An 18,669-nucleotide genomic window follows, 5' to 3' on the forward strand; every position below is an offset into this window, starting at 1 on the left:
TAAAGCTAAAACATGGCTACAAAAATTTGAGACCAGGATCCATTCATGCTTGGGATGATATGCAACAACAATTTTTAAAGAAGTTTTTTCCATCTCACAGAACAAACTCTTTCAAAAGACAAATCATCACTTTCACTCAAAAACCAGGAGAAACATTTTACCAATGTTGGGATAGGTATCGAGATTTGCTTAATACTTGCCCACATCATGGTTTTGAAACATGGAGATTGGTTTCACATTTTTATGAGGGTTTAACACCTAGAGATAGGCAAATGGTTGAATTGATGTGCAATGGAACTTTTGAAGATAAAGACCCTAATGAAGCAATGGAGTACCTAGACTTGCTAGCTGAAAATGCTCAAAATTGGGACACCACAGGTACTTATGAGGCACCAGGTAAAACTCAACCTCATACATCTAGTGGGGGTATGCACAACCTTAGGGAAGATCATGACCTCCAAGCCAAGTTTGCATCTTTAGCTAGAAAAGTCGAGGCACTAGAATTAAAAAAGAGTGGTCAATTAAAATCTGTTCAAGACATTGTGTGTCAAATCTGTGAAACAAATGAGCATGCAACCAATGATTGTCCAACTTTGCCTTCTTTCAAGGAATGCCTCCATGAACAAGCCCATGCTTTAAACAGTTTTCAAAGACCCAACCATAACCCATACTCACAAACATATAACCCTGGTTGGAGAAATCACCCAAATTTTAGTTGGAAGAGTGATAGCAACAATGCACAAACTTCACATCCACCGTTTCAAGCACACCATAATTTCCAAAATTCTCATGGATATGCACCTCCTAGAAGAAATTTTGAGGAAACATTGCATGCATTCATTGAAAAGCAGGAGACAATCAACACTCAACTTGCTCAAAGCATGACCGATTTTAAAGATGCTCTTGCAAAATTAACATCTGCTCTCAGTTTCCAAGAGAAAGGTAAGTTTCCATCTCAACCACAACAAAATCCAAAGGGGCAATACAATGCAAATGCAAGTAGTTCTGGAAGCCAACACATGGATCAAGTCAAATCAGTCATCACTCTTCGTAGTGGTAAGGTTATTGAAAAACCCATTCTTGAACCTTGTGAGAAAGATGATGAGTCTATCTCTGAGGGTAAGGAAGGGGTTGAACCTGAACATTGCAAAGAGAAGGCTGATTCCCCGCCAGCACTTCCATTTCCTCATGCCATGACCAAACAAAGGAAAGTCAATCACAACTCTGAAATCTTTGAAATTTTCAAACAGGTAAGGATCAATATACCTTTGTTGGATGCTATTAAACAGGTACCTTCCTATGCTAAATTTTTGAAAGATCTGTGCACTGTGAAGAGAAAACTGAATGTGAAAAAGAAAGCCTTTTTAGCCGAACAAGTAAGTGCCATTCTTCAGAACAATAATGCTTTGAAATATAAAGACCCTGGTTGTCCTACAATTTCTTGCTTTATTGGAGAACATAAAATTGAAAGAGCCTTACTTGATCTTGGAGCTAGTGTGAATTTACTTCCATATTCAGTTTTTCAAAGTCTCAATCTAGGTGAGTTAAAACCAACTTCTGTAACTCTTTTACTCGCCGATAGATCTGTAAAAGTGCCTAGAGGAATAATCGAAGATGTGTTAGTACAAGTCGATAAATTCATTTATCCTGTGGATTTTATTGTCTTGGACACGCAACCTGTTGAAGCATGTAATTCATTTCCTATTATTTTAGGACGTCCGTTTCTTGCAACTTCTAATGCATTGATTAATTGTAGGAATGGACTCATGAAGTTATCTTTTGGAAACATGACATTAGAGATGAATATTTTCAACATTTGCAAGCAACCTGGAGATGATAATGATTTACAAGAAGTAGATCTTATTGAAGAATTAATTCATGATCAACTTGAATCTACTTTGAGTAAAATTGAGTTGGATGAATCTGAAGATTTGCAAATGATTTATTCTCAGGAAGAAATCACGGATGAAAAAGGCACCAAAAATATTGATGTTGATCTTGTGTCAAAAGTGACAACAGATTTGACATTTGACATCCCACCAATCGATGATTACTTTCCTGAAGAATCCTTACTTTCTCTCAGTTCAATGCCTTGGTTTGCTAAAAATATCAATTTTCTTGCAACAGGAGATTTGCCAGCTCACTTGAGTATCGAAGACAAAGGAAAGTTTTTGAACGAAGTGAAGAACTTTTATTTGGATGACCCTTACTTATTCAAAAATTTTCCTGATCAAATATTTCAAAGATACATTCCCGACAATGAGGTAAGTAGTGTCATTAAACTTTGTCATTCTGAGGCATGTGGGAGTCATTTCTCGTCGAAAAGGACTACTGTAAAAATCTTACAATCTGGATTCTATTGGCCCACCATGTTCAAAGACACACATGTGTTCTGCAAAACTTGTGAAAATTGTCAAAAGTCAGAATTTATTTCAAGACATAAGGAATCTTTGGATAATCTTTTATTGACTTTTGCAACATATCCTGGTGGCAATGTGCATTGTGCATTTCATGACTTATGACACAATTCCATAAAGAACATGATCGACTTAGTCTTGGGAATCTGACTAAAAAAGACCCTGTTTGCCAGTTTTTAAGAAAACTGGATGGGAAGCCTATCCCCGACCCATAGAGGGCGTTTAAGCCGTTCTTGGACGTAAAACCAAGGGAAGATGTGAGCCACAATCACAACTACCTGTACATACATGCTTTGTCAAAATAAAGTAAAAAGCTTAGATTAGATTTGAGCCTTCATTTGTGAAACCTTGTGTCTTTTGGTTTTATTAATAGCATATTATTTTGTTTTGTTACTTCTTATATTTGTTTTAAGTGTGTTTCAGGTTTGTCATTATTCGCTATTTCAGGTGATGTCTTCTATACTTTATCTTTCTACCTTAGGACATTGAGGACAATGTCTCGTTTTGGTTGGGGGGAGAGGGTAGTAGTTTAAAAAAAAAAAAAATAACTTGCTAACTGTTTTTGCTATTATTAAAACCATTTGACAAAATTGTTATTAGGATGGCAGAGTATGGAATCAATTTTATTGACTCTAGAGACGCATCTTAGTAAGTTTCATTACCAAGGTCTATCATAATACTTCTTGAAATATTCAGGTTTACAAACTCTCACATTGTTATCACTTGATTCTGCTCCTATACTCATTTAACAAGTATTATTAAACCTTCATTTTCACACACACACACTTTAACATATGATTGTGGGTTGCACATTGGATTATTACATTAATTATGTTCTTTTGTTGAAGGTAACAACTTAGGGAAAAGGATAGTATATAATTTGCAAAGAAAAAAAAAAAAAGATAGTATTGATGATAATAAAACGTGGATAAGTTTGGTTTCGTAGCCTCCCTAACCTAAGCAATTAAGCCCGAAGGGGTGTTTTAACACCTAATACCCTAAAGTCAACTGACTTGGGAGCTATTGGCCCAAAGCTTGTTACATGGGTTAAGGAGAAAAGCTTAAGGGAATCAAACATTGCACTATCTACGTATCAGTATCTGCAACCCGAGTTGTTAAGCTCGTAGGGGTGTCTCAACACCTAATGCCCTAAGACCAACTGGTTTGGGAGTCATTAGCCTAAAACTCGTTACATGGGTTAAAGATACATTGTGTTTTAAGTTGTATGTGTATATAAATAAAAAGAAAATAAAAAGAGAAAAAAAATAGAGAAAAAAAAAAAAAAGAAAAAAATCCCAACCCAAGGAAGTTCACCTTAAACATTTGAACATAATATTGTTTTCTTCCAACAAAAGCCCCATCATCTATGTTTTCATTGAGCACACAAAAAGAAGGTTTATTAATATCTTGTTTACGAAGTATGAAGCAGGAATATAAATTTAATGAGAGTTTGTTTATCTGGATAGATTAATGGAAGTTGAATGATGAATGCCTTGCTTTGTGGAACTTGCAAATTGTTTCTCTATTTTAACGCTTTAGATTACTAGGGACTAGTAATAAGCTGGTTGGGGGGTGTGATTAGTACTTAAAAGTGCATGTTTATCAAGGTTTTATATCATCATTTTGCACTTGAAGTATCAATAACTCCTTAACTAAAGCATGTTTTATAATAACAAGTTTGATATTATAAGATACCTTAATTTATGGTAAATGCTCATTTTAAATGCAGGACTATCACATAAATAAAAGGATTGATTGATGAGTTTAAGCATTGAAAGTTAAAGGACAAAGAGATGGCCAAACTTAGAAAAGAGATGTCGGTGCAGTCCAAACCGGAACATTGCTCGGTAATTGGATCATATCTGGAGCTCTAGATTTCGGATTTAGGTCCACTTTATATGGATGGAAAGGTAAGACAAAAGCCTACAACTTTCATGAGAAGCCGAAGATTTGAAAAGGTCGTTTTGAAGTCCAAATTGAAGGAACAACGAAGAAGTCCGAAGCTGTCCTGCAGCCCAAACACTATTTAGTGTTCAGCCCATATCTTGAGTTCTAGAAGTCCAAATGACCTCATCTTTTTTTTTGTTGGAAAGCTGAGACAATTTCCTAGAACATTCTTGAGGATTCTGGGCAAATTATGATGTTAGCAATGACGTCTTGATCAGACAAGAAGATAAGGATTGTTATCTAGTCAAGATGTGGCCACCCACTCATCAATTAGTCAACAAATCAATAGTTCCAAATTTTGGCCTATAAAAGGAGGCACTTACCATGTATTGAGGCATCTTGGTTTCTAGATCAAGATCATGCTCTTGCTTTCTCTCTTTGTATTGCTTATGTCTTGCTTTCATTAATATCAAGTTTATGCACTTCATTTCCTTTCCTTTACTTAGTTAACTTCTTTCTCATTTATGTTCTTATCTTGTTCATCTATGTTTCTTTCTTTCATTATGTTTAGCTAAGTTAATTATGTCAAGGTGAAAAGGGTACACTAATGGTGTAAGAATAAGTATAATATAAACTTAACATGGACCTTAACGTTGGATACTAACATGTTTTATATTTGTTATCTTGTTCACTTTTAATACTTTGCTTGTTAAATGGTTAATCTAGATTTATGTTGTATAACACTTGGTACAACAAATACTTGGTACTTTCATAGCCCATACTGTATGGTATAACCGACACCTGAGCTATGAAAGGGACTTGATTTGTTGTTAACATAAGTTATAATCATGAATGCCTGCCAATATTTACAAGTATGAGCTTTATTCGAATAAGATAACTAATGTAATCATGTTAACAATTTATAATCTGATTGGAACCTCCTTTATGTGTGGTTTCCAATTGAGTAATAAGAGTTTATATTATACTTGTTTGAAGTACCATTAGTGGATCCTCTAACCTTGACATTTGTTTTTATCGTTGTTTAATCCTTACATTAATCTTTCATCTCAAAGTTCTCATTAATTTCTTCCTTCTCTTCTTTATTATTGTTGTTGTTGTTATTATTATTATTATTAGTACTATTATCTGTTCATAAACTCAGTATATCGGCTGGAAACCTGTGACCCGATCATTTAGATCATTCTCAGGTATAACAATGCCACGTACTGAGAATTATTATTATTATTACTATTACTAATACTACTATTGTTATTATTATCGTTATTGTTGTTGTTGTTGTCTTGTTATTTATAATTTATACAATTAACCTCTCTGTGGTTCGACCCCGGTCTTGCCGGGTTATTTATTACTTCGACACTCCTGCACTTGGGAGAAGACATCAAGCTTTTGGTCGTGTCAGCTTCTTGGATGCTGCATTTAAAAAGATGAAACGATATTGGTCTACGAGTTTTTACCTAACAGAAGCTTGGACTTCCTTTTTTTTTTTATCTGAGTCTCACAAAACCTTTTCAAAAAGTTGTTCCAATTTTTCAAATTTAGCACTATTGAGCTTTGATATGAAGAGTCAGTGGAACATCTCCTTATTCATTGTCAAAACCACTAGAAACTTTGGTCTATATTCATGGAATCACTACCATAATCCTTCGATTTATCGACAGAATTTTCTATCGGTATTTACACTACTATTCTGTTGGTAGTTAATTTATCAACAAAATTACCGATGAAAATTCTTCAATGGTGAATCATTCATTGGTAATTTATTGTCCGTTAATAAGTCCGTTGGTAATAAAAAAAATATTATTATCAATGGATTTATTGATGGAAAAAGCAGGCAAAAAAAATAAATTACCCGCTTCATTCCATCGGTAATTTCCTTATAAAAATACCGTATGTAATTTCATCGGTAATTATTTAAAAATATTTTAAAAAATTTATTTTACAAAACTATAAAATAATTAAATTAATATTAATCAACACTCTATAATACTCAAAATGTTTCAAAAAAAAAGAGAAAGAAAATCAATTCAAACAAATTTGCAACAAATAAATAACACGAAAGAATAAATTCAACTAAAAAAATTCATGTGAAATTTTTTTAAAAATCCTATAAATAAATCAACTAAAAATTGATCTTATATGAAAAAAATAAATTCCTACAACAACATTCATACAATTATTAAGAACAAAAACAATTAAAAATAAAACAAAATAAACAAATATAGTGAAAAAAACACGAAAAAAGAAGATTTTTTTTTTACCTTAATGTAGTTGTAAGTGAAGTTAAGACGAAAATAAAAACAAATTCGTAAAGTATACTAATTAAAAAAAACTAGGAAGAAAAAAAAAAAGAAGAAGAAAACATACATGAGCATGGAGGAGAAGAGAAGGAGTTGAGGAGAGAACAAAAGAAAAAGAAGAAGAGGAGGAAGAAGAAGAAGAAAGGAATTGTAGGCTTTTTATTGTGGTGTTTTACCGATGGATAATTAAATATTAATATTTTTAATCATTCCGTCAGTGATTCTGTCTGTAATATTTAATTTAAATTTTGAATTTAATAAAAAAAAATTAGAAACCATTAAATATTACTGACAACTTTTCAATCTGTCAATTTTTAATTTAAGCTAAATTTTTTAGAAAACTGTAAAATAACATCGATGACTTTTCAATCCGTTAATGATTTTATCTATAAAAAATAGTAATTAACAGTGTAATTGAAAAGTGAATAGTTCCATAGCTCTCTATAAAATATTGATGAAAGTATGGAATCCAATCTAGCTACCAAATCATAAGTTGATGGTACTAAATCCAACTATGAAAACTTTTAAAACCAAATCAAAATGTATTGTTACTTTTTTTTTTTTTTGTGATTTTTGTAAAAACAAAAACGAATAGGTTTTTACATTTTGTTTTCAAAAGCTGAAAAAATAAAACAAAAAGCATTAATTCTTTATTTTATCTTAAATTAGCCTCTTAGAACTAAAATGGCTAATATCAAGCACATAAATTCTAAATGAATGAAAGGATAAGAGTCAATCAACCCAAATTAAAAGGATTGAAAATTATAAGTGAGGAAGGATTGAAGGAACCTTCCAATCTTTCTTTTTTTTTATGTCTTTATCCTTTTTGCCAAATGATGCTAAATGCTTCCTCACTAGTCCCTCCCCTCTGATCCATCCTTCAACCCTCCTAACAAACAAAGTATAAAATCTCAAATACAAGGAAATCAGCTGTCCCCTCCTGTTCAGAGCTTTGCTATGACCGAAGAAAATCACCAGATCAAGTCCCCTCAAGAACCACCTGCTGATCAAGCAGTGCCACCCTTAAGTATAAAGAAAAATCATTTTTTGAAGTTTTGTTGTTTGTAAGAAGTACCATCACGTGATTCTGGCGATCACGATCGAAGGCAGAGATCAAAAAATATTATTCTATCGAGGACTTGAAGGTCTTTAATTTTATATGATCCGACCATTCGGGTCCTGATTTTAACAATTATAGTTTCTCTCGAAAAACAAGGGGAAAGGATGATATACCTAAGATTCTATCAGTAATTCAAAACCATTATATTCAGATAATCTCAATCATTAGTTTCCTAGCAGTAATATTTTTAGTTTGCTAACAACGATGGCATGTTTTTAACTTTCTTTTCTTTTTTTTTTCCTTACACACGATTATGACATCTAAGTTTTCCATTTATGAATGCTTTGGTTTTGACAAGTTTTAGGAATGTACGGGATGGGGTCAAGTCCTGCTGCAAAAACAACATGGCCTGAGTTAGTTGGCTTAACAGCGGAAGAAGCTGAAAGAAAGATAAAGGAGGAGAAGCCAGGCGCTCAAATTCAAGTCGTTCAACCTGATTGCTTTGTGACCATGGATTTTCGACAGAATAGAGTACGATTACACGTTGACTCATTCGGCAAAATCGAGAGAGCTCCTAGAATTGGTTAATCTTGCTTTTGTGTTAATTAAGAATGTACCGAGTCTATAAGTCTATCTTGGATTGGCTATGTGGTTTACCATGTGTTTGTAGTAAGTACGTAAATTTGCCTGTGAATGTTGTGAGATATCATTTTCTTCTCTTTTCATATCATTCACTAGGGTTGTCTTGAATTGGGCAAACGCAAACCAAAAATGTCGGCATAATTGTTCAATGATTATAAGAAGGAAGTCTTGTTTCTTAAATCTCAGGGTCTCTTGAACTGAACTTGCTTGGATCAACAGAAAGAAAATGATAACGAAAGAGAGGAATCTTGCAAACTTTTGTCAGTGAGTGGAATGGGATATTGTTATCAAGGAGGGATTTTTCATCTCTGAAGTTTCTGTATGTACAGAATGTATTCCCACTTCCAAGTAGGAATTTCAAGAGAACCTGAAATTCAATTGAATGGTGCCCACCAAGCCCAGTTCCACATTAAGAGCAAATGGAAGCAACACAAGATCAAGAAAGATAGAAGAACAAGCAACCTAAAATTATGTCAAATATGGTCACACCACAAACTTTGATTTGAAATTTTATTACTAAATATTTCATCATATAAATACTTTGATCAAAACTCTCTATTATAGCTCTTTTAAGTTGCTTATATAATAAAATACTAGTCGCCAATGGCCAAGAACCAACTTGAATCGGTTCTTTAACAGACAGAGTCCTGGTAGTTGGCAGATTAATTCAGATAACTTGCTGTACTACTTCCAACTATAACTATGCATGTCTTTTAAACATTACCTCCTGCTTCATGATTTGTTACCATGTTTGCTTTCTTATGTGATACATCAACATAAACAAAAGGGAGAGACATCGTGTTATGCATTTTATTTAATTTGCATCATTGTTTTGCAGGTGATCTTTCATGTACATCTCCTAAAGGCAGTTTACTACATATATTTTTTTTATATAGAAAAAACACACTCATAAGGTTATGTATATATTGCATAAGGTAATGTATATGTTCTCCTCTGATTCACCAAATAAATCTTACATGAGTTCTTGATAAGTTCCTTGAAGAAACGCAAGAATTAACGGCCACCTGAAAGGAGGGACTCTGTAACCGAGGACAAATGTGCACATGCCTTATCCATAAAACAAGGATAAGAATTGGCAAAGTCATCAAAACCTTCACGAGGTGAAAATGTTAGGCCACTTGAAGAAAGACGAAGTGGTGAAATGTCAGGCAGAGGAACATTCCCCTCTAAGAACTGCACTACTTGGCGCATGCTTGGCCTTGCTGCAGGCTCAGAATGAGAGCACATCAAACCAAGTTTCAATACCAATTCCATTTCCTCTGCAATATATTCTGTACCCAAATTGGGATCCCTTGCCTCCAGAATTTCACCTCCAAACCATCGAATAAACACCCAATCAACCAAGATTATATCCTCAGTTGGCTGTATTGGCCTTCTACCAGAAGCAACCTCAAGCAAGAAGGCCCCAAAAGCGAACACATCAGTGCTTTTCGTGGCCTTCCCAGTTCGTGCATGCTCAGGTGCGAGATACCCAAGAGTTCCGACAACGTGGGTCGTTTGAGGATCTGTTCCATGGTCATACAATCTTGCAAGGCCAAAATCCCCTAATCTTGCATTCAATTCACCATCTAGCAAGACATTACTAGCCTTGACATCTCTATGAATCACAACTTGCTCCCATTCTTCATGTAGATATAAGAGCCCTGAAGCTACGCCTTTGATGACTCTAAATCTTTGGCTCCAATTGAGGGCAACTGCTGGTTGGTCATAGAGGTATTTGTCTAGACTTCCATTAGGCATGTAGTCATATACCAAAAGTAGCTCTCCTTTACGCCGGCAGTACCCCAAGAGCGGGACTAAATTCCGGTGACGAAGGCGACCAATGCTGACAATTTCCGCCACAAATTCCCTCATCCCCTGCCTTGATTCATGAGACACCCTTTTCACTGCAATCTGAATCTTAGAGGTTGGCAAGACACCTTTGTAGACTCTACCAAAGCCACCACTACCCAACAGCTCCTCGTCTCTAAATCCTTTGGTGGCAGTATAAAGATCTTTGAATTTAAATCGGTGAGGCCCATAGTCAAGCTCCCAATCTTCTAGCACTTCTGCAAACTTCCTTGTCCTACGGATGGCATAAGATATACTCGAGACTGCTACTAAAACCAGACTTAAACAAAGCACAGGCAGTCCAATGGTTAAGAATTTGGATGTCTTCTTTGGTCCCACGCGAGGAAGCTTAGGAAGGCGAGAGATATCTAGTGCTTCAGCTAGGCCATTCATCTTGAAGCTCCAACCCAACACGTACTGGGACGAGAAAACAGAACCGGTGGATGATGAGAATCCGATAAACATACTAGTGTTTAAGATTGGCGACAAATCACGAGACAAAGTCAAAAGTGGTCTACTGGGTTTATCAACATCAATCGGAGCTATAGTGACATTCATTTGCTTCTCCATGCCATCATATTCCATCCAAACTTGCATTGGATGGCCACTAATTAGTGTCAAGTTTGTCAGCTTACCATTAAGTTGAGAATAATATCCAGCTGAAGCAGATCGTTCAGACTCTAAACCATTAATATCAATCCCAACATGGTTATCATTGATATCATTTAGCCCGGTGCTGTATATCGTGTCAAGCTCCACAGCAACAACATGGTTGGTCTGATTCCCATTGTTGGTGTTATTAAATAGACCAAGGTTCTGGTTTGGAAGAGCTCCTGGGAGACCTCTTGTGGGTGAAATGACAAAGGCAATACCATGGCCACCAAAAGTTGCATATTCAGGTATGATAGCGAAAACAAAGGTAGTGGAGAAGGTGAAAACAGTGCTATTTGTAGAGTTCTTGAAGGTTACTGGGTTTGGATAGAAGGCGTGACCCATTCGGTTGTAGGTTTCATTGGTTAGCCTCAAAAGGCCATTGGAGGTTAACTCAGCTATGCCGTCAAGGCTTAGATTAGTTGATCGGAAGCCAGAGAAGGTGAAGTTCAGATCTGGAGAGGCTGCTATTGCTAAGCTAACCAAGACACGCACCATCAAGACAATCCTGAATAACATTGCATCTGTATTTGTGTCTACCCACCAGTTTCTTGTCCATCCAAGAGTTAATGATAGAGCCAATTATTTTATTAACCAATTATTTTAATGATAAATAAATTAAAAAAATTGAAAAGTTACTTTTAAGAATCACTTTCCGTAAAATAAATGTTTGTCAATGAGAGAGCCAATTATTCAAACAATGAAGAGAATCTTTGCATTCAATGGTTGAGATGATCTAACTTGTCAAACTTTCAGGTTGATGAGAAAGCACAACCCTAATTTTAAGGCAATATGAAAAACCAGTCAATTTCGGCAACTCTTCCGTGAAATTTCGCTGTTAGGCATGGTTTCGTGCGTAGATATTAAATCTGGATTGACCCGGCGGGTCGACCTGAAATTAGATTAATTTGGGTTATTAAAAGACCGGTCGATGCAACGATTCAGTCAAACCTGGTTGAATTGGGCAACTCAAGCGACCCTGTCGACCCGGGTGAGACCTGATATTTTTTGTTTTTTTAAATGCGGAAATTGAAACTTATTAATATATATACTCTATGTTTAAAAGAAAAAAAAATATTTTTTAAATGTGGGATTTGAAACCCATTAGTATATATACTCTATGTAAAAAAATTATGTTTTTTCAATGTGGGATAAATTTTTTTTTTAGTTTAAATACTTTAACTTAAAAGCTTAACATAATATCTTTTTAGTGTGAGATAATTTTTTTAAAAAAATATTCTTTTTAAACTTCATTATTTACAATATGTATAACTTATATTTACATGGATTTTTTCTTAATTTTTTCATATAAAATATTAAAACTTTAATTTTTTTTTTCGAGTTGATCCAGATTGACCCATGAAACCCGAGACCTGACCCCTTGATCGGGTCAATCTCTGGGCCTGGTTTAATAACTATGGTTTTAAGTTGCAGTTGAATAATTTTTTTAATTAAATTTAAAGATTTATTTAAAAAAAATAATTTCTTTAATATTTTTATATGTGAATGTGAAAAATTTTAAAAATAAAAAATATTTTGATATATTTATAAATTAAAAAAACTTTAAAAAATATTCTCAACTTCCCATCCTCACAATAAGGTTGCTCTAAAGTATAAGGATTCATACTTGTTACTTGACTATTAATGTGTTGACTTCAGATTTATGTTGCCGGTTGACTAATACAACCAGTTGCTCATTCTTTTTTGTTTCCCCCGCCTATAAGAGCCTAAAACCTCCTTGAAAAAAAATGCTAATTTCATTAGCTTTAGGTGTGAATAGCTATTTGCCCGGGATACACTGTAGGTGTGAGATAAATCAATTCCAACTCATCGCAAAAACTAAGATACTAATCCCTTCTTTGTTGTTGCGTTATAAACAAGAGTTGGCAAATTTTGAAATTTTATTTTTTTATTTAAAATTATTTTTTTATATATTTTTGAATCATTTTAATATACCGATATAAAAAAAAATATATTTTTAAAATAATAACATATTATTTTATGTAATTCCAAATAAAAAAACACTTTAAAAAAACAACCATTATCACACTTCCAAATATCCTCTAAAAAAATATTATAGAAAACTTAACTATAATAATATATAATTCATCTTAGAAAGAAACAAATATCCGTGAAACCAACAAAGGCAACCCGCCTCTTGCATAACATAACAACACCTGGCATTTCTTCTTTTAATAAAGTAAAGAAAAGTTGAGGTAGAAAATTAGACTATAAGAATATTTAAGAGTGTAGTAGCGGTTGCTTTTCAAAGTATATTTTACTCGAAAAAAGCATAAAAATAATTTTTTAAAATTTATTTTTGACATCAGCACATTAAAACGATCTAAAAACACAAAAAAAAAAATTGAAACAAAAACAATTTTTAAATTTTAACGAAAAGCATATTGAAACTCACTCATAAACGATGCTTACCAGGTGAAGCACCTAGAGAAAAAGAAGTAGTCATGGCATTTGGTGACTTGATATGGAAAGCCTAGAGAGTTGGTAACCGGCAGTAGGTGGTGCCCGGTAAACCAAACAACTGATAATTGTGCTAGTAGTAGATGGTGCCTAGTAAATCTTGTGATCGGTAGTTGTGGTAGTACGAAGCGAAGTGGTGCCTAGCAAACCAGGTAGTTGGTAGTTGACACATGCAAAAGGTCCATTGTTATGGACGTGGGGACTCTTTGATGGGTCAGTAACTTTGTAGAGAGAAAAGGTGTAATGATATTTTAAAGAGATAGACTTTGAAAATATGTATGCTAAAAATATGTTAAGAATGAAGAGATTGAGAACCTTTAACTTGAAGGATTCACAATGTATTTATAGCTCATAAATCTTTTTCTTTTATGGAGAGGAGGGGCTAAAGTGTAATTTCATCATTGTGATATTTTAAGTTGTATTCTACTTAAAATAATACGTATTAGATCAATATAAAATATTAAAAGACTCGTGTGAAATCCCGAAAAAAATCCTTGGAAGGTGTTGGGCTCAAGTCCATTTGAAGTGAGAAATGGGTTCAGGCACATTGTTTGGACCCAAACATATTGGGCTCGAGAAGTGCTCCCAATCCCGAGCATGTTGGGCTTGGGTGCATGCCTAAGTCTAAGGAGGTGCTGAGGTGCCCAACCCCTCTACTAGGCACTGGGTGTATACCCAAAATCTGCTGGGCTTGACAATATGCACAGTAGGATAGGCGTGTGCCCATCATAAAATGGGCTCGAGCATGTTGTCTAGGCCCATGCACTTATGGCTAGGATGGGCTTAGGCTGTCATGCTCGAGCTCATGCTCCTTGAGCCCTTGAGCCCCAACTGTATATTAGACTTAAGCTTAATAGCTTGAGCCCAGGGCACTAGGATTTTTAAGTTCATTAGTAGAATATTTCTTACTTGAGATCTAATTTCATTGTGACCCTTTTGGAAGAAAGCAATTCTATCATCCCATTATTGCATCTTTTTACTCAAAATATGCGATATGTACCTAGCTCACACATACTAAGTGACATGTACCTAGCTTTTTTTTTTTTTTTTTTTCCTTTCAGAAACAAATATATTTATTCTATTTCATTATGCAATAAAAAATTTAAAAGACTAAAAAGCCCATAAACCCTATAAGAAATCAATTTTAAAAAATAACAACAAAAAAAAAAAAAACAAATCGCATAAACTTAGGTAAACAGGCCAAACCTACAATCAAATTTTTATTTGGTTGTTTTTTATAGGTAAAAACCGAACCAAACCGAAAATAATCACCCCTGATAATGAAAAAGATTCATCTATTGCAAATATATGTGTATGAGATTATTTAGTTTAGATTTAAAAGCTTAAGTGGAGAAGGCCCCTTAGAGATTGGAAGAGAAATCTATTAATCTTTTTATCTAATTTATTATCCAAAGTGGTAATGTCTTGTGAGGTAAAGGATAAATTGGTATAAAAGCCAAACTCTATTGGGATGTATATTGTCAAGTCCATGTGTGGGCTCTTATCATCTCCTCTTTAATATGGTACTTGTTTTTTCTTTTAATGGTCTATGAAAAGGTTTAATCCCTACTAAAGTCGATGTTTTTTTGTTGGTTGGCTAGCTATTCTTAATAGAATCAACACCATAGGAGTTTTAGCCAAAAAAGGCATTATTGGAGTTGAGGATGCGTTTTGTCCAATATGTTTTCTGTATGAAGAGTTAATGGAACATCTCATTATTTATTGTCAAAACCACTAGAAAATTTGGTCTAGATTCATGGAATGGTGGGTTTTATCCTGATGTTGTCCAAGTAGTTTATCAGCTTTTATTTACCAATAAGAAGTTATGATTGAAGGGAAATTTCAAAGAAAGGTATAATTTATGTTTTTTTTTGTGTGATTATATGGTCTTTATAGCTCATTCGTAATGACCTGATACTTTGTTTCTTCTTATCTTAATATGTGGTTAATAGCTATTTTTTTCTAATTTTTCATATAATGTCCTAGATTTGCTTATATTTGCTGATGGGTTGGTTTGATGGACTAATCTTAAAAGGTTAGACCTCTTATTATATGGTCTTTATGGGCAAATCAATGGCTAAAATGGAATGTGGATAGATCTTCCACTAGAAAACCTAGTGATCCTAGTACTGAGGGTGTTCTTCGAGATCATAAGGGTATGGTACAATGTATGTATAAATCTATACCAGTAGGGATTAAAGATTCCATGAAGTAGAGCCAATTGTAGTGATTAAAGCATTGGAACTATCATCTACTAGAGAAGAATGTACAGGGAAGAGAATTATAATTGAATCTGATTCCTCTAACGTGATCAGTCGGATGATTAAAGAGTCTAATAGACTGTGGAAATTCCATGTGTTTTTCATCCTTGCATCTATATTTTCTTCAGGTTTAAAACTGGTAAAGTATTCACACACACACACACATATATATATTAAGGAAGGGTAACAGTATGACAGATGCCCTTGCAAAATAAGGTGTTACTAGAAATTATGAATTGATGACTTGGTTTTAACCATTCTTTTTTCAGGCTTGTCGCATATGTGCGGCGTCATGGAAAAAAAAATCCACCCTCATCTCAGTATCTAATGTGGCAAATATGGGAAGATAATGAATTCTTGTCTTTTATTAGTAGAAAAATGAAATGAGAGTTATCACCTAGTATTTTGGTCAGTAGGAACCCTAACTTGTCTCAGAGATCGTGTACGGGGACTGGTTACGTAAAAGGAATGTATTAGCACCCCAAATACACGATACTTAAGGTAAGCTGCATTGTTTTATTGTTTGATAAAATCTAAGGTCTTGTCATGTTTTTTAGTTGTTGGTCCATCTATGGTTTAAGAAAAGTCTTCCTCGGTAAGAAGGTTCTTATCTTATCAGGTAAAAACCTAACCATTCTAAAGGTTTTTTTTTAAAAAAAGCTATCTTTTTAATATCGAGACTACGCCTTACGTATAAACGCATAATCCTTAATATTAAAAGAAAACAAAATAGATTTTTTTTGAATTTTTTTGAAATATTGGTCTAGTTCTCTTGACTTTAATAGACTAGTTATTAAAGCTAAAATGCATGCTAATATATATTATTGAATTTTTTCTGTATGAAAATATGATATGATTTTTTTTTCTTTGAGAGACTTGACTATATGCATGAAAATAAAAATAAAAAATATTTTTTTTATTTTTCAATGTTTTGATGAAACCAGGTATTTTAATACCGAATTTGTATCTTTACAGTATAAAAACACAAACCAATATGAAGCAAAACTCAGTAGAAAAATACTCAGGAAAATCATAAATTTTCCAAAATGTATTTTTTGGATTGGGCCGGACCCGACCCAACTATTTTGACGTGGGTCATGACGACCTAGTTATGGCTAGAATTGGCCCAACCATGAACAATTGCTCTCCATTATTCACATGAATAGTGGAGAGTGAATTATGATTCACTCTCTACTGTTCCTTAGCCAAACAATGGTGATCGAGGTGAAGAAGAAGAAGACAATGAAGGGGAAGAGGGCCGACCCGTGGTGGTTATGAAGGTCGTGCTACTAGCAGTTGCTGACCGGAGAATGGCTTGGACGGTGGTCGGCCTTTCTTCTTCTTCTTCTTCTTCTCTGTTTTTTTTTCTTCTACTTTGTTCTTTTCTACTTCTATTTTCTTCTTTTGTTTCTCACAGTGCTGTTGTCGACTGGGAGGACAGTGGCAGCTGGCGGTGATGATGATGGAAGAGCGACGATGGCTCTTCTCTGCGGTGGCGAGCAATGTTTTGCTGTTATTTTTTCCGTCTGTGCAGATGCACATGTTTCTGCCTTTTCTTCAATGGTGTTGCAGCAAGGGAAGAAGATGGTGAGCTAAGGAAAAATGACGATGGCGTTGGCGGTGCTGGTGCATTTGTGATGGAGAATGACAGAGGTTTGCAGTTAGGGAGAAAAAGACGATGGCCACCAGCGGGTGTTCTTCCCCTATTTTAAAACAAGCTCCTCACTGTTTTCACATCTTCCCTGTCTTCTGTCTTCCCTCATCTTTGTTCTTTTATGTGCTTTTTAAATATTTTTTTCCTCCCTCTGTTCTACTCTCTTTTTCTCTCATACTACTCGCTATGCCTCCTTTGTCTTTCTTTATTCCCCCCTTCGGGTTCTTCTGCTCCTTTCCCCTTGCTTGGTCCTTTCTTTAGCTTTTATAGCCCAAGAATGCACGCGTTTTTTTTTCAAACAATAAAGGTGTTCGAGCATTATTGCATTAGTAACGGTCGGTAGTCCCTAGACAAATTGTAATTGGACTCTTGAACTTTAATTTCTTCCTAATAAAGTCCAAATTAACTTAAAAACATTTTTTCTTGCAATCGAACCTTCCATAAATTCAATTAAACCTTCAATAAAATTTAATTGAGTTCATAAACATTTTATTTTGGACTTTTCTTCCTTGGATTGAATTTTCCTTATAAACATAGCTCTCATCAGTCAAAAAAATATTTTTAACTATTTTATGGGCACTCCAGCATCCTTTTCTCACTCCTATTATTTTTTTGGATTTATTTTAAATATTTTTTTGATATATTTTCTTGTATTTTCTTATTTTTTGTGTAGGAACCCAAAAATAGATAGCAACAAGGTTACTTATATATGTTATGATCACCATGGAGATTTTCATGTTTTTGGCTTCTTTAAAGTTCGAGTTGATACTTTGATTTCATTAATTTCCGAGAAGAAGTAGATTGGTGGTAATTGATAAGAGATAGAATCGAGTAAGAGATGAATCTCTAACAATATTCTACCTTGGTTGCTTTTTTATTTTGCTTGGTCTTTTGAGTTATGATGTAATTGTTTCCATGTGTCCTTATGGGTTGTGGTTTGTTCTTTTCTCAGGATTTATTACCTTTTCTTATATATATATATATATATATAAACCGAGCCTGGGTGCATTGGACCAGACACAATTCAACTCCCAACGCCTTAGATCATTAGGTGTGCAGAACTCGATTCTCGTCTAACATTTAGGCACCTTGGACTCCACTCAACTTTAACTACTAAGGCTTACTCTTTCTTGGCTTGACCATAAGTGCTCAAGAATTTTTCCAGATGCCTTTGACCAAGTTCGGGCTTAAACTCTAAGTGGCTCAACATAATACATTTTGGATCTATCTTGGACTTGATACTAGCCCATTTCCTTACGTATTGAATCCAATCTAGCTACCAAATCATAAGTTGATGGTACTAAATCCAACTATGAAAACTTTTAAAACCAAATCAAAATGTTTTGTTAGTTTTTTTTATGATTTTTAAAAAAACAACAACGAATAGGTTTTTACATTTTGTCGGCATAATTGTGTAATGATTATAAGAAGGAAGTCTTGTTTCTTA

General features: G+C 34.2%; 1 protein-coding gene across 1 annotated transcript; it reads right to left on the reverse strand.

Annotated features, from left to right (window-relative positions):
* Positions 1–9,095: 9,095 nt before the first annotated feature.
* LOC118048378 (L-type lectin-domain containing receptor kinase IV.1-like) lies at positions 9,096–11,404 on the reverse strand. Its single transcript, XM_035058027.2, has one exon. It carries the CDS (start codon positions 11,343–11,345, stop codon positions 9,339–9,341), a length of 2,007 nt encoding a protein of 668 aa, XP_034913918.1. The 5' UTR covers positions 11,346–11,404; the 3' UTR covers positions 9,096–9,338.
* Between the last annotated feature and the right edge of the window lie 7,265 nt (positions 11,405–18,669).

This window comes from Populus alba, chromosome 6 (genome assembly GCF_005239225.2).
Source record: "Populus alba chromosome 6, ASM523922v2, whole genome shotgun sequence".
Classification (NCBI taxonomy): Eukaryota; Viridiplantae; Streptophyta; class Magnoliopsida; order Malpighiales; family Salicaceae; genus Populus; species Populus alba.